This window comes from Alosa alosa, chromosome 4 (assembly GCF_017589495.1).
Source record: "Alosa alosa isolate M-15738 ecotype Scorff River chromosome 4, AALO_Geno_1.1, whole genome shotgun sequence".
In the NCBI taxonomy this organism is placed as follows: Eukaryota; Metazoa; Chordata; class Actinopteri; order Clupeiformes; family Clupeidae; genus Alosa; species Alosa alosa.
The window spans coordinates 11,923,342-11,946,486 of NC_063192.1; the positions used below are offsets into that span (position 1 = coordinate 11,923,342).

Below are 23,145 nucleotides of genomic sequence, written 5' to 3' on the forward strand. Positions count from 1 at the left end.
TGTTCAGCAGCCGCCTGACCAGAGTGTGATAAAAATGTGTGAGAGAGTGTGTGTGTGTGTGTGGGGGGGGGGGCAGCCTGTGGTTTACACTTCTCTGTGAACACGCTAAGCAGACCACATCCTCCCGCCTGCAACCCCCAACCCCCATAGACCTGTTTTCAGCTCCCAGTGTTTATTTGTGATGCACTGCACTTCCTGTTTTTTTCCCCCATCTCTCTTTTTCTTTCTTGCTCGTTAAAATGGGGGCTGAGGTGTGCGGCCAGGGGCCAGGTTGAGCTGGCCTGCCTCTAATTGAAGCAGCAGAAGTGGCCCCTGGTGCCCCCCCCCGGCTGGCCGCTGGGGCGCGGGCCCCTCTGATTCAGGGCTTCCTGCCTCCAGCGCCCCTGAGCGTATCAGGTTGGGACCATGCGCCACCATTTCCTGCTGGTCCCCGCAGGCCGACACCACATCCGATGTTTGTGCAGGCCGCCTCGACCCTCGGCAGCCTGCAAGCTCACACACACACACACAGAAGCACGGTTTGCTCACACGCAGTTGTACACTTACAGCGCACACACAAATAAACTCACACACACACATGCACGTACTTGGAGGCACAGTCAGTCACAGTCACACACAAACGTACACTCCATTTACACACTCACAGAACACACATTTATTATTACACTCGCACACTCAACGTGTTCACACACCAAGACTCACTTGCGCAGTTAGAAACCCTAAGCCTTCAGTCAAACATGTCACATTCACTCATATATATTTATATTTAAATACTATTATGTCATTTGACTCTTCTGACTAGGGTTGGGTACTGAAACTCAGTTCTAATATGGCACCAGTGCCGACACAAACGATAGTAACGATATCGAATAACAACATGAATTTCGGTACACAGTACCGTCTATACAGTTAGCTGACATAAACAAGATGTATTTGCATCTTACCACATAGCCTAGGCTAGTAGACCGTGTTTGGTAGCTCTCGAGCCCATGCCAAGTAGTACACTATAAAGCACAAGCTCTCGAAATCTAGCAATAATACACAAGCAAAAGGCTATGAAACGGCATCAACAGCCTAGTTTACATAAAAAGCTTGCAAATGTACTAACTGGCATTTATTTGAAATGTTATCACCAAAGTTGTAATATGAAAACTTCTCAGAAAACGTCCACACTACATAATGACGTTCATCTATCATTCGCATGAGGCCCATACAGCACCACAATGAATTTGAAAATCATGCTAAAAGTTTGATTGTAAAAATATAAATATGTAGGTTACAAACATACCTCTGCATTGATATGGAGCTGTCAAAGAGCCATCACTGCACGTTATCGCTAATTAAGCTGCTCTGACAGGAGCCTAATGTTAGTGCATAGTTGCAGTTAAAATACCTACTAGCACTGTGAATCAAAACACTCCGTCAAAACACCGGCATATGTAACATGTTTAAAAACTAACAAAGAGGGAAGACATCAAATTTATTGAAACATTTGAGGACACACTGGATAAACTTTAAAGCAGTTAAAGTCCATCTAACGATGAGTCCCTCAACGATAGATCAGGCTGCAGTTGTCGTTGTCCATGACCAGCATATGACTTGGCAGGGCCATGGCAAGCCGTTTTAACATTTTAAGTTATGGCAAGCCATTTCTACTGGATAAACTTGAAAGCAGAGGAAAGTTTGACAATGTGTGTGCATCCATGGCAAGCCGTTTTTACATTTAAAGTTATGGCAAGCCACCTGCAATAAGAATTATGCCTAGAACCAATGAAACTACAGGTATTGATAATAAATTGAATATAGCCTACAGTTCAATTTCATGTGTTCAAATTTGTTTAATCAATCAAAAAAGCAATTTTTTCATGCTTTTGACCATTGGTTTGGGCATTTTGTTTGAAAAACAACGTAGGCTACTGTTTTGGCACCGGGATCATTTTAAAGGTAACAATTTAACACCAGTATTAGAGAAAACCCAAACGATACCCAACCCTACTTCTATGCTTTGCCATTAGCAAGTTGGCGGGAAGTGGGCACAGAATAACACAGAATAACCTCCCCTGAGTCTCAGTTGCGTCCAGAGGTGCGTGCGTGCGTGTGCACCCACCCACCTCCGCTTGTCGTGAGGCAGAACGCCGTCTCTGGCTCGGCCTGTGTTAAAGAGATGGCTGTTAACAGCCAGATTCCATTTTATTTTTATAGAGCTTTTAAAAAGGCTCCCGCACAAAGCACTTCGCTCAAGTTCAAGGCCTGGGCAGTGCAGCCAAGATTCCAGCAGCGCCTTGTGCTGGTGCTGGGGCTCCCCCAGATATAAATAACACGCTGAATGTTTGTTTTTGATGTGCCACCTTTTGTTAGACAAAGCTACATAGGTACACCAGTGTTATACTCCAAGGTTCTTCTGAGTCGGTTGTAAGTTAGTAAGTTTGGGTATCCCAAAGACTGTTTTAGAAATAATTTTTTATTTCATGTGTTTGATTTGAGTAAATCTTCTTATTTTATCTGTTTGATTTGAGTAAATAATGTGCATACCATTTGTCTTCCTGAGTTGTTTTCCTGAGTCATTTCTCCAAGTTATAATCAGGAAGTTGCAAAATGGAATGCCCCAAAAGTCGTATTCCGACTCGTCAGCTCGTTGGAACCCTGAGTACCCCGTTATTGTTATGTTTGTTTGTTTGTTGTTATTGTTTGTTTGTGTCAATTGTTATTGATGCCATAGCATTATGTATTCTGCTCAGATCCTCCAGCAAGAAGACTTCAACAAGAAGCCAGGCCGCATGAGCGCCAAGCCCATAAACTTTGACGTGGTCTTGAAGCTGAGCAAGACCAACCTACAGGAGAAAGCCTTCAAGGTGAGCTTCTGTGAAACACTTCTCATAAAAGAGGTGGATTAATTCTCCATATGTAACCGCTTATAAATTAGATGACCAAGATGTCTCCTTTCTAACTATGGACCATGGAGTTTGATGTCCTGAATTCACCTTTGACATGCACCTCATGTCATATGGAATAAACCCTTTAAGCGGTCTTAGACTGCCATTGATATTACTCAACATCTTCCCTGTCGCTCAGCCCGACTTATAACTAAATAATGAAACAAACAGATAAGCGAAATAAAGGTGTTGAAGAAAGGGAGCTGACATTTTGTCGTTCTCGTCTCGTTTTGTCTTTCACCAATTATCACTTTCTTTCTAAGTTAGTCAGTCTGTGTCTGTCTTCCTCTCTTTCCTTTTCACTCTCTCTACTTTCTTCCTCTCCTCTTTCCTTTTCACTCTCCCTACTTTCTTCCTTTCTCCCTGTTGGTGCTCTCAGAATCAGAATCAGTTTTTTTTATTGGCCAAGTACTTACATATACAAGGAATTTTACTTTGGTAGGTGTTAAACTCTCTGTACATTCAACAAATAGACATGCAGTAGTACAAATAGACATGTAGTAGTAAAGACATACCGTGCAATATATACAACAATATACATGTAGGCACATATCAACGTATTAACATAATATACAATATACATATAAGGTATGGAATGGAGTGGAGTGGATATAAAGTGCAGAAGTAATTCTGCAAATGTATGCATGTAATGTGTGCAAGATGCATATTGGGATGATAGGTGTGTAATGTCAGGGATAAGTGGGTGAATGGCCAAAGACCCCACTTATCCGCAGTTCAGTACAGTGATGGCAGAGGGAAAGAAGCTGTTCTTGTGTCTGGTTGTTTTTGTGCGCAGGGATCTGTAGCGCCTGCCAGAGGGGAGGAGGTTAAAGAGTGTGTATGCAGGGTGTCTCTCTCTCTCTCTCTCTCTCTCTCTCTCTCCCTCCCTCCCTCTTTCCCTCTTTCCCTCCCTCCCCTCCCTCCCTCTCTCCCTCCCTCTCTCCCTCTTTCCCTCCCTCTCGCTCTTCTTGCTCTCACTATGTCTTGTTGATCGGGTGTAACTGGATTGAGGGCAAAGCTGAAGGCCCTTGAACGTGGCCGACAAGCGAGAGGGGTGAGTGGCCACGCCTGCCGCTGCTGCCAAGAGGATTGCCACGCGGGGCTTGGGCGATTATCCCTCTCGCCCGGCTGGCAACGCCGCGCTCATGCCAGCCTCCTCCCCCACATCCCCAGCCCGCGCCAGGCTCACCCAGACCTGGGCTTACGGTGGGGGGGGGCAAGTAGAGGGCATTGGTAGTGCCGACCCGATCACAACTGTCCAGGCCAACCAGGGGAGGGGGAGCCCAGCCTGCTTAGCTTCCCTGCCCCATGTCAGACGGCAACACTCCACCCCTTTGCCCTCCTCCGAGCACCCAGGGGCCCATCTAACCATTGAGCCTGCCGAGCGGCTCAGGTCTCAATCCGCGTCTAAAAGCGGGGCAGGATTAGCAGGAGAAGGTGCCAGGCGCTGTAAGCTCTCGCATAAGCGACATGTCAGCAAGCCTGCCAGGCCAGGGCACCAGGTGACAGGTGCGCCTCTAAGCTGATTGAGGGCCCCCAAGCTGTTCCGCTGGCTGCCTGGGCCGTCCCCGCCAGACCTCCCCGGTCGCCCGCCCGCCCGCCCGGCTGCCTGACCGCCGGAGGTCAGGCTTCCAGGAACAGCCATTGTCCACAGGGTGTGTGTGTGTGTGGGATTACTATGAGTGATGGCGTGGCGCTGAAACTGCTAATGTTCTGGCCAGCCGCAACCACACTCGCCCCTCCCTGTCTCCGGTTTCCCTCTCTTATTTTATTTTCTCCCCCCCCCCCTTTTTGCCTCTCGTTTCTTCTATTAATGTACATTTATCCCTTTACTCCGTCAGACCTGTCTCAATGCACATTTATCCCTTTACTCCGTCAGACCTGTCTCAATGCACATTTATCCCTTTACTCCGTCAGACCTGTCTCAATGCACATTTATCCCTGTCTCTCTCCAGTTGTTCTCTTCTCTCTGAAGAGTCATAGGACTGAATGTGATTTGTAGACCTATGTGTCTTTTTTTTTTTTTTCATCTGTGGTATTTTTCTTTGCTATGTTCCAGGACGGCCTGATCGAGCAGATCTACGACCTCATGCTGGAGTACTTCCACACGCAGGCGTGCACCATCGGCTTCCCTGAGCTGGCTCTCCCCACAGTCATCCAGGTAACACGACACCCAGCCCCCTCGCCACCACAAAAACGTCTGGAATTTGCATCAAATGTAGATTTACACGATCTTACTGAATTCATTTGTTTGTTTTACATCTCTAATTTAAAGAGAATTTTATTTTACCTTTTTCTACCATGATACAGCCATATATGCTGGTATGGCATTTAACTAATAAAAATGACCATTACTGCTATTACCCCAGCCTCATGCCTGGGTCTGGGCCCTCCCAGTGCCCCATACGCAGCCTGGTGCAGCAAGGCCTGTGGATGCCGGTGGGGCATATGGAATGGGTGGATGGTGACGGGAAAGGCTGCTCTTTGGGTTGTTCTTCCACTTTGAAGAGCTATTTGTGAACCACAGCCCCCCCCCACCCCAAACCAAACAGCCAGGCTACGGCAACTGGCCGCTCTCACAAAAGACAAACGAGCTGGTCAGTCTGGGCTGCCGCCTTTGAGTTAAATATACCAGCAGGAATATAAACGCACATAAATGCGCGTGTAAAACACACACACACACACACACGCCCATCTGAGCCCACCACTGACCAACACAGGGGATGCTTGCCCAACACCGCACCGAACCCGAGAAAGATGTCAGACAGAAAGATGAGAGAGAGAGAGAAAAACAGATGGAGACACGCAGGGAGAGGGGAGAATGCCTGCACTCCTTTGGTGTTGTTTTTTTTATCACCCTGGCAACTGCCCGGCCCATATTCTGTTTGAGAGGCACCCAGCCCGGGACATCCAGCCCCCATGTCCCAAGTCCAGCTTCCTCTCCTCTTTTCTCATCCAATCCCTGCTTTTCTCTCTCTCTCTCTCTCTCTCTCTCTCTCTCTCTCTCTCTCTCTCTCTCTCTCTCTCTCTTCCTTTCTCTCTGTCTCTTTCGTTTTCTCTCTCTCTCTTCCTTCCATCCTCTCCCACATCATCCTTTCTCCCGAGCCAGGGGAAGAGAAGAATGCCGCCACGCACATTAAACCCATCTTGGGCTTTCATGGAGAGGCAGACAGTGAATGTTTACCCATTGGCTAAGATGATTTAACAGGCTATTTGAGTGTCTACCAGTGCAGTCTCATTCGCCTAATACATGTTTTAGGAGTTCACCCGTGAACCCAGGCAGAAAATTACAGCTACATTATGCATACCTTCAGCATGTCGGCCTCAAAAGACAAAGGCAGATTTCCCCATGTAAACAAACACTCTGTCTGGATTTAGACACTTAGCTAAGTGCAACAGGCTGAAGGTTGACGGAGTGTTTTGTGGTAGACCCATTTTTGCTCTCTGTTTATGCTCTACCCCTTCCTCTCTCATTTCTTATAACTATTGTCATCCTTTCTTTTCCTTCCCTCTTTGTGTCTTGTCTGTCGCTACCTCCTCTCCATCTTCCTCCTTCTCTTCACCCTTCTCCTTTTCACCCCCCCATTTGCCCCTCTGTCTTTCTTTCAATCTGGGCAGCTGAAGGCTTTCCTGAAGGAATGCAAAGTGGCCAATCACTGCAAGCCGATCCGGCAGCTCCTGGAGAAGATACAGGAGAACAGCAGCCACATCACGAGCAGGAGGCAGCGAGCCGCGTTTGCCGTGGCCGACGGCACCGCCGTGGTGAGTGAGACTCTGTATGCCTGTGGTATGTGAGTGTGTCTGTCTGTGTCTGTGTGTGTGTGTGTGTGTCCGCCAGAATGTCTGGACAGGTCAGCCGCACCGTATCCCAGAAGCCTGCATTCCACCTCCACGGCAACACCTACGTCTGTCTTTCCCATCAGCCTCTCTGCCTCTTCCTCCCCTGCCGCCCCGAGTGCGCTGCGAGTTTGAGTTCACCAACAACACACACGCACTCGCACGCATCTGAAAATACACCCGTTTATTTATAATTTGCCACAGTTAGCGCGTCCTCCCCTCTGCTACGGCTGCCTGCGACGCCACTATTTTTACCTTCCTGTCTCTGTCCTCAGCGAGAGAATGAGATCGAGAGAGCGAGGGAGGGAGTGGGGCTGTTGTCTTCTCTGCTCGATAAAGGTCGCCGAAGTGCTGCTGTTGTTACAAGGAATAGTGCATTTTATATATTTCCTCACAGGGCCTGTAAAACATATGATTCTTTTTTTTTTCTTCTTTTTTTTGAGGGGAGTGGGTTTGGTTTGGCAAGTGGTATGAAAACATTTCCCCTGCCTTGAACTCTCCTTGAATTCTTTCCTTGCAAAAAGAAAGACAGAGAGAGAGAGAGAGAGAGAGAGAGAGAGAGAAAGAAAGTGAAGGAAAAGAAAAGCCGTTGCGGACAGCTGTTGCTACAGTTGTCTGACCTGCTGGCCCCAGACGTGGGTAGGGAGCTATTTATTTTTGTAAAGAGGGGGGGCCGAATAAAAAAAATAAAATAAAAATAAATCCTCATCATCGCCACCACCACCACCACCACCACCACAGTCACCACCACCCACCTTCAGGCGCTCCACCCTGCCCCGCCCTGCCTGGCCTCACCTCTCCCCAACCTCGCACAGGTGTCAGCTGGCCTTCGCATGCGCACACACACACACACACACACATAAACACACACGCCAGATGAGTCCCAGCTGCCTGTGTGTGTCTGTCTCTGTGCATATGTGTTGCCCACGGGCCCTGCTGTGGTCCTTCCACCCACGGGGACCAAACAGGAAGTCCGTGAGCTAATTCAGACGCAGCCGAGCTGAAGACGTTTAACTGTCATACGAGCCCTCCGTGTGTGTGTGTGTGTGTCTGTGTGTGTCTGTGTGTGTCTGTGTCTGTCTGTGTCTTCACACATCCCTTTGTGTATTTGTCTGTCTCTGTCTGTGTGTGTTTCTTCATCCATGCAATACTGAACAGTTGAAACTAAAGACTGCGGTGAGACTGGAGCTTGGCTAGAGAAGACATGCGTGGATGGATGGGTGGATGGATGGCGAGCTAGCTTAAATGAGCGGGTGGCAGAGAGCTCTTCAGCTCTGGCTGTTGGGATCAATGTGAGGGAAGATGGAGTGGTGGCGGATATAGCCATCAGCGTCCCCAGCAGTAAACATTGGCGGGAGGGGAGAGGAGAGGAGCGGAGGGGTGGCGTTGGGGGGGGGGGTGTTGGGGTGGGGGGGTAGCAGAGCTTGTTTCCGTTGCAATTAGCGGCCGTGATGGTTTGGCAGCAGGATGGGTAGCAGGATGACGAGGGGAGGGGGTGGTTAGCGGGTGGCGGTGGGGGAGGACACAGGCTGCTAATGAGGGTGGAGGGAGAAGCAGGAGCGACAGAGGGCGGGTGGGGGTGTGGGGTAAGGCAGCTTGGAGAGGGAGGTGGAGGCTGTTCAATCCATCCTACACAGGGCTGAGTGACATTCGAATGAGTTGACAGTCGTATTCAAATTTGCATTCAAATTTGGTCTCTTAATTTTGAATGTGATCGTCAACTCATTCGAATGTCACTCAGCAACTGTAGGATGACATCAGATAAATGTGCAGTGGTCTCTTCATTTTTTCCAGAGCTGTATATGTGTGTGATGTATATGATGTCTATGATATATGTATGGATGGACATTTTGTTTATGATGCCACTACCAGGTTGGATTGCACCTCAGACCAGTGTACTGGCAGGCAGGTAGGGAGAGGTTGAGGGATGGAGGAAAGCTTATCCTAAGAGTGCTGTATGTAAAATGGCTCACCATGTGCAAGTGGGACTGGAGGATGTTATGACGGAGGAGGGTGGGGGTTACAGAGCACAAGAACGATAGAGGGGTGAAAGAAAGAGGGAGGTGAGGATGGGTGAGGTGCCATTTCCTGTGAGCCAGCTCTCAGCAGCATCCATCTTTCGCTGCCTCCACACACACACACACACACACACACACACACACTCTCTCCTTCCATTTTCATCCAATCCCCAGCCAGGCCCAGCGCCCTGATAAATATTTAAGGCCGTTTAAGGCTGAAATTAAAGAGGGGGCTCTGAGCGCGTGTAATGTAGACCGGCAGTGGAGCGGGTGGGGTCGGGGTGGTGCTGGTGCTGGCGGAGGAGGTGGGGTGGGGCTGCGGAGGCGCAGGCCAGCGAGGCAGACAGTGTGGCACCGCACCGCCCCGCGTCTGTCGCCGGGCTCCCGGTCGCCTGGAGACGTCCTTCGGAGCCGCCGGAGCAGCATGGCAACCTTGTCGCCAGGCGCTCGGCTAGCCCATCACCACCACCACCCCCCTCCTCCAACCTCCACACACCTTCCCACCAGCCGTCGTCCCCACGCTGCTGGAAAAGGACATCCTCTTGGCCTGTCGCCCTGCACATTTGTCCAACAAACGGGAGAAATTTAATTAATATCACCTTCACCCTCCCTCGCCATGCCGCGCAGGTGGTCGTGGGCTGCAGGTGGCAGTGGTGGATTCTCGCCCCCCACCCTCCAAACACCCTAACTCCCGTCTCTCTGTCTCTCTCTCTCTCTCTCTGTCTCTCTCTTTCCATCCCTTTCTCCCTCACACTCTTCTCTCCCCTTGCTTCTTGCCTTTCTCATTCTCTTTTCTTTTTTCTCCCTTTCTTTCTCTCCCTCTATTTTTCTTTCCCTCCCTCCCTTCTCTCTTCCTCTCATTCGCTCACTGTGCCAGCGCTGGTGTTCATTACAGCTCCATTTATTCTTAATTATTGTGTATTTTCTGCCGCGGTGATAAGAGGTTTTCTGTGTCCTCGTCCACGCGGCGTCTGGCCATAATTGTCTTTGCCAGTGCCATCATCTGTGAATTCTTAACTTGTACTGGGACTTTTATTGAGTATTATGCGAAGGCCTGGAAATAAACGTAAGCAATGTGGCATGTGCGTTGTGAGAGTGCGTTGTTGTAGCAAAAGAGGGATCACTGGATCCGGAGCACACAGATGTTTGAGTTGCTTAACTTAATGTGAAAAAGGTGCAACATTTCTAGAGGTACAATCTGTGATTGTAGTCCAATGCACTGTTTTTTCAAATTCACTAAATTGCAACTCATCGTCCTTTAGCTGTCTATTCTCTCTGTGAGCTGTAAACAGATTCCAGTGCTCTCAGGCCAGGCTCTGTAAATACTGTAGGCAACAAACACCATGGCTCGGATGGAGTCATACACTATTCTAGCCAATCAACATGGTGCTTTGGGCTCAAATATCAACCAAGGCTGTAACTAACCAAATAACTGATAAATTGAATCTTATGTATGCCCGTGCTTCAGTGATATAGACCCTTTCAATCTGTTCCTAGAGCATTTCGGGTTTAAACGTTGAAAACCAACGCAGATACTTTGAAATGAAAATGAATCGGACTTTAGCTTAATTCTCTACAAAATGTAATTATAAATGTGCCAGCACACCTGTTTGGTTCAATGCGTTAATTTTCAGTGCTAGTATTCACTTTACTTCAGTTTTGTCCCAGCATGACTATGAACTAGTGCAGTGGGCTTGTGGATGTACCCACAACCATACAGTACCTAAAAAAAGTCATGCTTAAATTAATCATATACAATCGTATAATAAAATACATCTTCTATTCAACATGTTATGTGCATTTTGACCATTTGAGTAAGTGGTAACACTTAAAAATACAATTGCATACAATCTTCTAATGCACATAAAATTGTGATTTGAGAAAGTGGGTGGATTAACTCTCGATTTGCATATATACAATGCGATTAAAGTGGATAGAGGCAGCTTTTTCGCATTTGTTGCTTTTCTACCTACGTGTTTCCGTAAATGTTGCCCTGACGACCCTACGTTTTGATCCCACAGCTGTGTAAAACTCTTCCCTTGATTAGGAGAATTATTCGCACAATTCTTGGAAATGCTTGAAGATGCAAGTTTATTAAGCTTAGATTTCATTAGACCTCATACTTGGAAGTTCATTATCACAAAATGTATACTCAGCGTCTGTGATAAGATGAGTCATTTGTACTTTCAAGTCACTAATCCTGGGTCTCCAACAGTGCTATGTGACTATGTGAATAAGATAATTAGTAAAACTAAGCTACTTTCTTGTTTTAGAGTTTTTATATTTTTTATGAACCAAAAATGAAAGTTTAGGGTAATTACACCAACACTGTAAATAATTTTGTTAGTTTGAACTAAAGTTAGCAAAATCTCCTCCCACAGAGCCTCCTTTCTTAGCAAGTACCTATGTGCTTAATGACATTGCTGCCTAATCAGCTATATACTGTACGTGTGAACTTGTACTGTTTAACGCAGATTTAAATCAATCAATTTAATTAGATGTTGCAGGCTTCAGGTCAATAAGTCAACAACCTTCCACTAGAATTGCAGACTATACCTTTATTATCATACAGCTGTCTACACGGTAGGTAAGGAATGCCATTTGTGCTGGTGCTGTAGCCGGAAGACCCAGAAATCCAACTCCAACCAGGTTAACTGCTCAGCTTTCCTCTTGGCTGGGCAGGCCTTCCTTTCTGAGGACGACTCGGGAGCCATTCCGTTTCATGGATGAGTTGATGTGTTTCATTTCGTGTTTTTAATGGAATCGCGCCGCAGCGTTTCTATTCCGTGGCTCCTTCGGACCGCCTCGTTTTTCACCCTGCTGTCGGCTGCGCAGCAAATTGTTATAAATAAGTTTAGATAACTGATGACTGAAGCCACAATCTATTATCGTCTATTGGATTTGGAGGTCAGATAATCTTGTTTAACCTGATCAATATCATCCTCAAAGACCTTTACGGGGGGAGGCTGGCAGCGGTCCACTCTCCTGTCTCCCCGCGCTCTCTGTCTCTGGGTTTCGCCCAACCTTAAGCGTCCGCAAGACTCCTCTAGAGCCATCTAGAACCATCAGAAGACTAACACTACTCTTGAGTGAGAAGAACACTCCTGTGATCTCCCCTTGATGGTAAAGGATACATTGGCATAGTCGGCCGTTTCAGAAGTAATAGCTGTCTGATATTTTCAAAAATATAATGCATAACACATAATGTGTGTGTGTGTGTGGGGGAAAATGCACATTTGTATGAGAGTGCAACCATGCTTTGTGTTTTATGTACTTCTGGGGGGAAATATTATCTTGGGTCATTATCATTCCTCCGCATATGTGTGAGCAGTGAGCGTGTGTGTGTGTGTGTGTGTGTGTGTGTGTGTGTGTGTGTGTGTGTGTGTGTGCTTGCACATGTGTGTGGTGTGTCTCTATGTGTGTGCGTGTGTTTGCACGTGTGTGTGTGTGTGTGCGCGCGCGCTTGCACTTGTGTGTTTATATGTATAATTGTGTGGTTGTGTGTGTGTGTGTGTGTGTGGATATATATTTCATGGGCTCTTGCTTGTCATGGTTGCTTTTGGCAGACTGCCTGGGAGAAGCAGACGCGAGAGGAAGGCACCCCCCTCACCAAGTACTACATCCAGTGGAAGAAGCTCCGCGAGAAGGAGGTCCAGATGGAGATCTCCGGCAAGGAGAGGGTAATGACCAGCCGTGGGACGCCACCCGCCGCACATAAAGCATCCACAGCAACTAGCGCTGGGCCGGGCACCACCGGCAGCGCTTATCGCTCATCAGACTGGCCCCAGATCAGTGGGTGTGCTCCTTCTGCAGCACCTGGGGCTGGCTGGGGGAAAATCATTAGCAGTACTGAATGAAATGGAAACCGCACACAGCTAGACGAGATATAACTGTGTATTGGCAGGAATCTGTTGAGTTATAACCGGCATTGCGCATCATGACAGAGATAAAGATTTAATGCATTGAAATGCTTGAAGATGATCTATTGCAATTTTTTTAGATCTAATTTCAGGAAAGCGGTCATAGTATAACTAACTGACTTACCACCATATGTTAAAAATTCTGCGATATGCGCTTGCATTTATCCCAGTTCCTGTAGCATTCTACATTCATGGCACTACTTTTTATGCAATCGAATCGAAAGAGTTAATATTTGCCTTTACCTACTAAAATGGATTTGGAGGAATTTAGAAGCAATGCAGTATTCAAGAAACATAATATGCAGTATTCAAGAAACAGAATATTTTCTCACATTCCTACTATCCTGCCGTTTTTGGCCTGTTGGTGGTAATTGAATTGAGATGGGTCAAAGTCGTAACTGAATTTTGAATCTCTAGTTTTTGTATGTATTGAGGAATATATATATATATATATATATATATATATATATATATATATATATATATATATATATATATATAAAGGTGCAGATTTACAGATTTCTGACATTTATGGATATTCAGTGCAAAAGAAATACAACACATAGAGCCCTTTACTCAGTCTCTTTGTGGCGTTCAGTGCTCTGGTGGTGGAGTGAGTGGAGGGTGTGCTCAGAACAACACGACCCACAGCGCTGGTTTCTGGGAAGCGGCAGCTTGGCAGAGTGGGCGGCTCAGGAAGAGCATTATAAAAACGGGCCGCCGGTCTTGCCGCTCAGACTTTGATGTGCCGCACCCCCACCCCCACCCCCCCCACCTCCGTACACCCCCCCTCCAACCTCACCCACCACCCCCAGGCAAAGATCTGATTACTGGCCGCCAGCCTCCTCCACCCCCCTTCCTCTTCTCCGCTTCTATTCTCCCCTCCCTCCGCTTTTCTGCACAGGGGAGCGGCTCCAGAGGCCAGGCTGCCGCCGGCGCTATTGGAGCAGGCTGGCCCTGCAGACCACCACACACACACACACACACACACACACACACACACACACACACACACACACACACACACACAGAGAGGCAGAAAGTCATCCGACCGGTTACTAGCACCGTCGATGCACTGCAGACAGGCAGGGCCAGTGATTGGGAGAAGCCCTGGTCGATCTGAAGCCCCCACACACACACACACACACACACACACACACACACACACACACACACACACACTAGAAATCAAAGGTGCCCGGTGGTCATGCTGATGCGTGAGACACCAAGGAGTTTTACCCAAGACAGGAAGCCGAGGGGTCATATCTGTCCGAGATTATGAGTTTAATGAGACCGAGTTTAAACTGTCAGGATCAGGAGGTCTGACTGACCATAGAGCTGGATAGCTGAATAGTTTTGTGATCCCATGGAGTCTGCTCTTATGTACATCTTTAAAGGGAAGCTGTTAAAACTCAACACTATAAAAGTCTGTACTTAGAAAGGCATCAAGTTGAAGGATGGCCTTTGTGAAGGTTAACAGAGGGCTAATTGACAGTTATGCTCTTTGTAGCTATTTATAAGACTCTTAGTATTCTAACTTTTTCTGTTCCAGAGCCTTCGCCTATATGTAGCTAAAGCTGTATGGCTGCATTAGAATGGTGGGCTTGTATGGCGCAAGGGGGTGTTACGTTACTGTGCTACGAGTACTGTTGTAGATAACCCAAGCTATATGTGAATGCGTAAGCATAACCGCTGATCCCGCGGTTCATTAGTGGCGAGAAGCCGAGGTGCTAATTGCCTCCAGCGAGACTTTTGTGTGCTCTAATGTCTTTACGAATGCAGGTACTGTTCTCCACACCGCTGCGTCAGTCCACATTAATGCCCTCAGCTGTGGTGTATATGTGAATGACATTTCTTATTGCCCCTTACACGTGCACAGGTTGGTTAGGAAAAGAGCAACTGATGTGGCCTCTGACTGGGTGTGTCACGCTTGTCTTATTTATTTATTCATTCATTCATTCATTTATTTATTTTTGATCATCCTAGATGATGGACCTGAACCTGCCTGAGATCAATCGCAAGCTGATCAAGGAGAAGAAGAAGGACAAGAAGGAGTTCAAGGGCCTGTTCGAGTCGGACAGTGACGATGACGGGACCGAGCCCGTGCTCAAAATCAAAGGTAGACCTCACCTTCACCTGTCCCTGCCTGATACATCAGCTATTTCCGCCCCCTATTTACATGTATGTGTCATTTAATATTAATTTCTATACAAACCAAGACGGCACATTCCTAAAGAAACGCAAGCACCCACCCCAAAAGTGTATCTAAATTAGCTATGTACCAAAAATTACATTTTACTCGAAGAGCTGTAAACAGTGTTGTAAGGTTGCGTATACTAATCTGTTTGGAGCTCCAGTGGAATTTTGATTTTGTGACGAGAATTCTCGCTCTAACCATTGATGTCGAGTGAGTGGGCGGAAATAGGGCACCCACCAGCCCAGCACCAAACCCCGAGCATGGTAAACAACATTGGATTTTTAAGGCAGCAAATGCTCCCGAAGAACCAAACAAGATTTTGTTGATATCTACATCAACACCTATGGCTACTGAAAAATGTTAAGTTTTTATTAAAAAACATGTTTGTTTAAGAATTTTCAAACGAAAGGGGGGGGGGGGGGGGGTAATTGGTGCTTTTACGATACATCTGCTAGCTATATGATTCACTTATCTTCCCATATGGAGCACTATCTTAACATTGTTCGTAATTGCTTTCCTTCTACTATGTATTGAATGTTTATTTGATGTAAATAGTTGCACATACAGCCTCCCTACACACTAACTTGACTGTATGTGTGTGTGTCACAAGCATGTTCAGCCGAGCCTCCTGTGTGTGTTCGCCCATTAGTGGCTAGTTGTGCGTAGCTTTTCCTAAGGCCCACCCATTGCGTTGCATGTAAATCTTGGCTGTGCTGAAAACCTCTGTAGGTGGATTGGAAAATGAGGCTGTGCGGGGGAGGGGAGTTTGTGTTGACCTCCCTGCAATGCCTGCTCCGGTCACTGGGAGGCTGTGTTCCATTGCAGTGTGCTTGTCTGTTGGGACCCTCTGACTCTGTAACTGGAACTGAATTAATGTGTTTTTGTTTGGGTCAAATCACCCAGTACCCAGTAGTGCGACGCTCCAACATTATCACAGCATTGACTTTGTGTACTTTTATGGTGCGCACAGAGAGATGGGAAAATCCCTTTTAGTGTATTTGCATCCATTTCTAATGTCGTTTTTTTTTGGTGTAAACCATGACTAACCAGGCCTTCCACCCTGGCATCAGTGCTCCAAAGCTAACAGGAAGGAGCGAAAGGTCTAGCACGCTAATGTGTGGTATTAAGCTCCAAGACAGCCAGTACCCCAGCCACACAAAATGATTATTTGGGTTAGTGGGTGACTCTCTCTTAGCTCTCTCTCTCTCTCTCTCTCTCTCTCTCTCTCTCTCTCTCTCTCTCTCTCTCTCTCTCTCTCTCTCTCTCTCTCTCTCTCTCTCTCTCTCTCTCTCTCTCTCTCTCTCTCTCTCTCTCTCTCTGCTGCTTCCTCTTGAAAACTGTGGATGGATGTGAGCATGCAAGCTTTTTTTTGTGTGTGAACGAGAGCGTATCAATGTAGGGTTCAGTAAGCCTGTGAGTGTTTATGTGCGAGAGAAGGAAAATGTACCAATGTAGGGTTCAGTGAGCGTGTGTGTGTGTGTGAGTGAGTGTGAATAGGGCTCTGTGGAGGGTTGCTCAGCTGCCATGGTTGCTGCCCCCGCCCTTAACCCCACCATATCAGGACTTCCGTCTGTGGGTCGCCTCCAGGCCAGTGGCGCGAGCCAAGTCCTCCGGCCGGCCTGTCTGTGGTCTGAGGGGGAACAAAACGAGAGAGGGAAGAAGGGAGGGGTTAAAAAAAGGAGAGGGGGAAGACATGATGGCGGCGGGAGGGAGGGAGGGAGGGAGGGAGTGAAGGAGGGGACTTTTCGGCGCATCTGGTCCTCATTGCGCTGGAGTCCCCGCGAACCGGTGGCGCGAGCGAGTGGTCGGCCGGGCCGGGAGACGCTCTCACAGGAAGAGCTCTCCTCCTGGCAGGCTTGGATCCCGGCGGGGGAGCCTAACTGGAACCAGCCCGCTGGAAACATGTCAGCGGCCGGCCGGCTGCTCCCTCTGCTCCCCCCTGCTCTGCTCCTCCCCACCCCATCCTGCTCCCCTCCCCTCTCCTCTGCCGCTTAACTGCCTCCCCACACAGCCAACACCCCCCAGCCTCCTCTCTCTCTCTCTCACCTCCCCACTGAGAGCCAAGCCCCAGACACACACTCTCACATACACACTCAGTCTTACTGATAATATCAGTATAAAAAGGTGAAAATACACACATTCGCTGTAAACTAGTGCACTGAATCTCTCACCACACAAACTTTCATGAAAATAGTGCATATGTACCCCATACCCACATACCAAACTACACACACACACTAACCCAGATACCTCACACTCTTACACCACTGCAACCTCATGCAAAGCTCTGTATTTGAAACCTGAGCAGGATGATCTGGTGGGGGGAACAAAGTTGAGGTTGGAAGGACTTAAAGGTAGAAATATGTTCATACCGAAAAAGACACGCACACAATCGTGCGCTCACACTCGCTTGCGGCCGTCGTGTAAAATCCAGAAACCCCCTCAAACAATCCCTCTCGCTCGCCCGAGCACAGGGTTTCCAGGCAAACAACGGCCTCTAATCATCACTGTCCAAACCCCTGTCTGGATGAGAGGCAAAGATCATGGATAGGAAGAGATTGAAGAGAGAGAGAGAGAGAGAGAGAGAGAAGAGAGAGAGAGAAAGAGATGAGGAGGGAGTGAGAGACGACTGTTCTAGGAAGTGGTCCAGGAAGGTTTCTGAAAACAATTAAAGGCTTTTGGGCGCTCCCGGGGAGGAGAGGGGGGCCTGGCGGCTCTCTGCTGGCTAGAGCTCGCTCCGGCGGCTGGGCTCTGCTGGGCTCTGCTGGGCTCTGCTCTCCTGGGCTCTGCTGGGCTCTGCTGGGCTCTGCTGGGCTCTGCTGGGCTCTGCTGGGCTCTGCTGGGCTCTGCTGGGCTCTGCTGGGCTCTGCTGGGCTCTGCTGGGCTCTGCTGGGCTCTGCTGGGCTCTGCTGGGCTCTGCTGGGCTCTGCTGGGCTCTGCTGGGCTCTGCTGGGCTCTGCTGGGCTCTGCTGGGCTCTGCTGGGCTCTGCTGGGCTCTGCTGGGCTCTGCTGGGCTCTGCTGGGCTCTGCTGGGCTCTGCTGGGCTCTGCTGGGCTCTGCTGGGCTCTGCTGGGCTCTGCTGGGCTCTGCTGGGCTCTGCTGGGCTCTGCTGGGCTCTGCTGGGCTCTGCTGGGCTCTGCTGGGCTCTGCTGGGCTCTGCTGGGCTCTGCTGGGCTCTGCTGGGCTCTGCTGGGCTCTGCTGGGCTCTGCTGGGCTCTGCTGGGCTCTGCTGGGCTCTGCTGGGCTCTGCTGGGCTCTGCTGGGCTCTGCTGGGCTCTGCTGGGCTCTGCTGGGCTCTGCTGGGCTCTGCTGGGCTCTGCTGGGCTCTGCTGGGCTCTGCTGGGCTCTGCTGGGCTCTGCTGGGCTCTGCTGGGCTCTGCTGGGCTCTGCTGGGCTCTGCTGGGCTCTGCTGGGCTCTGCTGGGCTCTGCTGGGCTCTGCTGGGCTCTGCTGGGCTCTGCTGGGCTCTGCTGGGCTCTGCTGGGCTCTGCTGGGCTCTGCTGGGCTCTGCTGGGCTCTGCTGGGCTCTGCTGGGCTCTGCTGGGCTCTGCTGGGCTCTGCTGGGCTCTGCTGGGCTCTGCTGGGCTCTGCTGGGCTCTGCTGGGCTCTGCTGGGCTCTGCTGGGCTCTGCTGGGCTCTGCTGGGCTCTGCTGGGCTCTGCTGGGCTCTGCTGGGCTCTGCTGGGCTCTGCTGGGCTCTGCTGGGCTCTGCTGGGCTCTGCTGGGCTCTGCTGGGCTCTGCTGGGCTCTGCTGGGCTCTGCTGGGCTCTGCTGGGCTCTGCTGGGCTCTGCTGGGCTCTGCTGGGCTCTGCTGGGCTCTGCTGGGCTCTGCTGGGCTCTGCTGGGCTCTGCTGGGCTCTGCTGGGCTCTGCTGGGCTCTGCTGGGCTCTGCTGGGCTCTGCTGGGCTCTGCTGGGCTCTGCTGGGCTCTGCTGGGCTCTGCTGGGCTCTGCTGGGCTCTGCTGGGCTCTGCTGGGCTCTGCTGGGCTCTGCTGGGCTCTGCTGGGCTCTGCTGGGCTCTGCTGGGCTCTGCTGGGCTCTGCTGGGCTCTGCTGGGCTCTGCTGGGCTCTGCTGGGCTCTGCTGGGCTCTGCTGGGCTCTGCTGGGCTCTGCTGGGCTCTGCTGGGCTCTGCTGGGCTCTGCTGGGCTCTGCTGGGCTCTGCTGGGCTCTGCTGGGCTCTGCTGGGCTCTGCTGGGCTCTGCTGGGCTCTGCTGGGCTCTGCTGGGCTCTGCTGGGCTCTGCTGGGCTCTGCTGGGCTCTGCTGGGCTCTGCTGGGCTCTGCTGGGCTCTGCTGGGCTCTGCTGGGCTCTGCTCTCCCAGCGCAGGTGGCGGAGGCATAATTAGGAGCTTGTGTGGCGTTGAGCGGACAAACCCAGGGAGGGAGGGAGGGAGGGAGGGAGGGAGGGAGGGAGGGAGGGAGGGAGGGAGGGAGGGAGGGAGGGAGGGAGGGAGGGAGGGAGGGAGGGAGGGAGGGAGGGAGGGAGGGAGGGAGGGAGGGAGGGAGGGAGGGAGGGAGGGAGGGAGGGAGGGAGGGAGGGAGGGAGGGAGGGAGGGAGGGAGGGAGGGAGGGAGGGAGGGAGGGAGGGAGGGAGGGAGGGAGGGAGGGAGGGAGGGAGGGAGGGAGGGAGGGAGGGAGGGAGGGAGGGAGGGAGGGAGGGAGGAGGAGGAGGGAGGAGGAGGAGGGAGGAGGAGGAGGGAGGAGGAGGAGGGAGGAGGAGGGAGGGAGGGAGGGAGGGAGGGAGGGAGGGAGGGAGGGAGGGAGGGAGATATGTGCAAGTGCATTTGTTTGATTGTGTTTTTTGTTTTCCATTTCAGTTTTGGTGAGTGTGTGTGTGTGGGGTTTTTTTTCTGTTATTTTTGTCCGTAGTTTTCACACACCTACCTACATTTTTGTGTTTGTGCGCGTGTGCCTCTAATTCCTGTTTATGTACTTATGTGTTATATTATTGTGTGTGTGTGTGTGTGTGTGTGTGTGTGTGTGTGCTCCCTTGTGTATATTTTTTGTGTGTGTGTGTGTGTTTGGACCACGCCGCCTGCCCTGGCCCCCTGTCTCCCGGCGCTGTGCTTCCCTCAGCCTCCCTGCCGCTCTCTTGTGTGTAATGGTCGTGAGGTCGCATGGCAGAGGGGTGTAATCTGGGCTCACCTCCCAGGCAGCGTCTAATCAAATCCCACTTCAAAGCGCCGGGATTTCTTTTCCCCGGCCCACTCCTTCACTGCGGCTCGAGCCCCCCCCCCCCAATCCATCCCCAACCCCGTCTCTCTGCTTCCCCTGGGCAGTGCGTGGTGCGGCACGCTGGAGAAGCCTCCGGATTAGCTGACACACATTTGTAGCTGTCAGAAGTGTGGTGGTGGAGGTGGAGGAGCTTCTGCTGCTGCTGCTGCTGCTGCTGCTGCTATCTCCATCCCTCCCCTGGCTTCAGCCGGCTCCAGCTGATTTATTTACACCCTGTGTGCCGCAGGTTGCCACTAGCATGCTAATGGATCATGAAGTCAATACAATAGATTCAGATTTTATTTTTGTTTGTTGATTTTTTTGAGATCCTTATTATATTTTGATTCTACAGGAATTGTTTGATGTTGAATGCACTTTAGTTTAGTTTAGGAGCCTTGTTTTTTTATTTGAGAGCTGAGGTGTGGATAGGAAACAGTATGGAAGTAGCTTACAGGAGATCTCCTGAGCCACAGAGCAGCGCTTGTTTACTTAGTATCAGGATCAGCTCTCCCCACCTCCCCCTCACATCTTACTGCCTCCCCTTCACTACCGCTTTACAGGAGCCTTTTGGATCCTCAGGGCTGGACAACGTGGAGTTCTTCTGTAGAATGTTCTTGTGTAGAACCCCAGAAACCGTTTCTCAGTTTCTTCAATGTTTTCTACTTACAGAAAAAGCTGGGGAGGGTGATTCAGATGAGGACGATGGGGAGCTGGAGGACCTGTCGGACCTTAGTGGTGATGACGATGATGACGATGATTATGGTGGAGAGGAAGACTCGGATGATGATGACGAACCCTCAGGTCAGTGATTTCCATCTCCCTTTTGGTCATAATGTATTTATTGGGTCAGATCCATCACTTGGCTCTCGTCCGGCCAAAGAGTAAATATTAGCAGCATAGGACTGAGCTCTAGGTTAGTGAGAGTGCGACAGCATGGCCCTTTTGAGACAGAAGGGTGGGGCATTAGACCGAGTCGGTGGGTGTGGTGGTGGGATGGGGGCAAGTTTGAGTTTTCAAACGTTAATTAAGGCTCTGGAACCCTCAGCAGCAGCCCACCCCCACACTAATTCCGTCTGGCTCCCCTCTCCCTTCCTGTGGGTGGGGAACTTCCCTCCTGCCACAGCTCTCTCTCTCTCTCTCTCTTTTCCTCTCTTCCCTCTCTCCATCTCTCTCTCTCTTCCTCTCTTCCCTCTCTTTTCCCTCTCCGTCTATCTTACTCTTTCCCCCTCTCTCACTCTCTCTTCCTTCCCCTCTCCATCATTCTCTCTCCTCCTCCCCCTCTCTCTCTGTCGCTCTTTAGGCCAAGGCCCTATGAGGCCCGTGTGCATCCAAACAGCCAAGAGCGAGAGCTCTTCCCAACTTTTCCACACTCACTCCACTTCCCTCCCTCCCTCACACCCTCTCTCTCTCTCTCTCTCTCTCTCTCCACCACAGGCTCGAAAGGGAAGGCACCCAAGAAACTGTCAAGCGTGGACCTGCAGGAGATCGCCGAGGGAGACGAGGACGTGGTGGAGGACTTGGAGCTGTCTGACCAGGACTGAACAGCAGGACCGTAGCCCCAAAGGGACCAGAATGTACTGGATTGACCCTGAGGGGACAGGGAGGGGGGGGTGGCAGTGTCTCTCTCTCTCTCTCTCTCTCTTTCTCTCTCTCTCTCTCTCTCTCTCTCTCTCTCTCTCTCTCTCTCTCTCTCTCTCTCTCTCTCTCTCTCTCTCTCTCTCTCTCTCTCTCTCTCTCTGGAGGATTCCTCCGAGTGTCCAGCTGTTGCACAGTGGAAACGCAGCCGGCTGAGAAGGCAAGGACTTTGTGTGTAACAAGACCAGAAATTGTATTAAACTGATATAACATGCGATAGCGATGTTTTGTGTATAAATATTCTGAGGTTCTTTTGTTAACTATGTACAGTATATAAGAATTTGGTTATGTTATCATGAGATCTACATGTTCTCTTTTTTCCTGTTTGTCCCCCTACGCACGCACACATACATACATACATACATACATACATACATACACACACACACACACACACGGTTTGATTTTTATTTTTTAAGTAAAAAAAAACAACTAACTTACCTGTATGGCTGTGTGTATTCTTCCCCCCAAAAACCAACAGTACATTTAGGAAATGGCAAGGAAATGGATGGGTAGATAAGATTTAGAGGTTCAAAGTGGATATTGGTGGCCTGTTTTCTTAATCAGTGAAAGGATTTCCATGGCAAGTTGAAAGAAGAGGCCAAAAAGTATAAACATTATTTCTGGAAATGTCAAACATGGAAAAACATATATGCGAATATGCTAGGGGATATTACCATTACAATGTGTCTGCTGAATTTCTGTCCAATTCTAAATGGGTTGATGCAATCCCAAATGTCTAAAAGAATGCATAATGAAACGATTTTGAGTAATTTGTGTATCTACTTTTATTAGACAACAGAGATTTTGCTTCCTAAATACTTTGGGTGTATTTAATTGGCTGTTGAATTGTTGGCTACATAAAAGTCTAATTTGCCATTTTTTGAAAGATGCAGCCTGTTTATTGTGATTTTGCCTTCAAATGTATATGTACTTTCTTGTCCTTAAAGCAAAAGCTTTTTTCAGTTCCCAAGCAAGTTTGGGAATGACTTTTAACTGTATTTTATGGATTTTGAGCTGATCAGCTTATAAATGTTTCAATAGCGGCACAACATTGCATTATATTGCTTGGGTTCCCTATTCAGGGTTCACATGGGTCCTGGAAATCTTGGAATGTATAAATTTAAGAAAAACAAGTCAAGAGTTTTGAAAGTTTCTGAAAATAGACATGGGTCATTGAAAGGCTTAACTTTATATATTTCATGTTAGAAAAGGCAATAGATAGTCTTCCATCAGTATTCCACGGCACAATTGAGAAATGTTGAAAATGTTCAGGTTCACATTCAGGCATCTTTTCAATTGTCTGTGAGAAATACTCTGTAATGATGATTAACCTTGAAATGGGGTCCTTGAATTCGAGTGAATTGAGCCTGTAAATTCTTTGAGTCAATGATG

The 23,145-nt window shown here is 49.4% G+C and overlaps 1 protein-coding gene across 1 annotated transcript in view; it reads left to right on the forward strand.

The window, feature by feature from the left end:
• The window catches only part of noc2l (NOC2-like nucleolar associated transcriptional repressor), a 36,646-nt gene extending 14,007 nt beyond the window's left edge, over nucleotides 1-22,639 (forward strand). Inside the window, exons 13-19 of the mRNA XM_048242321.1 lie at nucleotides 2,739-2,852; nucleotides 4,993-5,094; nucleotides 6,552-6,695; nucleotides 12,355-12,468; nucleotides 14,695-14,827; nucleotides 20,785-20,916; nucleotides 21,550-22,639. Of these exons, the coding sequence (XP_048098278.1) occupies nucleotides 2,739-2,852; nucleotides 4,993-5,094; nucleotides 6,552-6,695; nucleotides 12,355-12,468; nucleotides 14,695-14,827; nucleotides 20,785-20,916; nucleotides 21,550-21,656 (846 nt within the window). The 3' untranslated portion in view covers nucleotides 21,657-22,639. The remainder of the gene's footprint in view (nucleotides 1-2,738; nucleotides 2,853-4,992; nucleotides 5,095-6,551; nucleotides 6,696-12,354; nucleotides 12,469-14,694; nucleotides 14,828-20,784; nucleotides 20,917-21,549) is intronic.
• The last annotated feature ends 506 nt before the right edge of the window (nucleotides 22,640-23,145 follow it).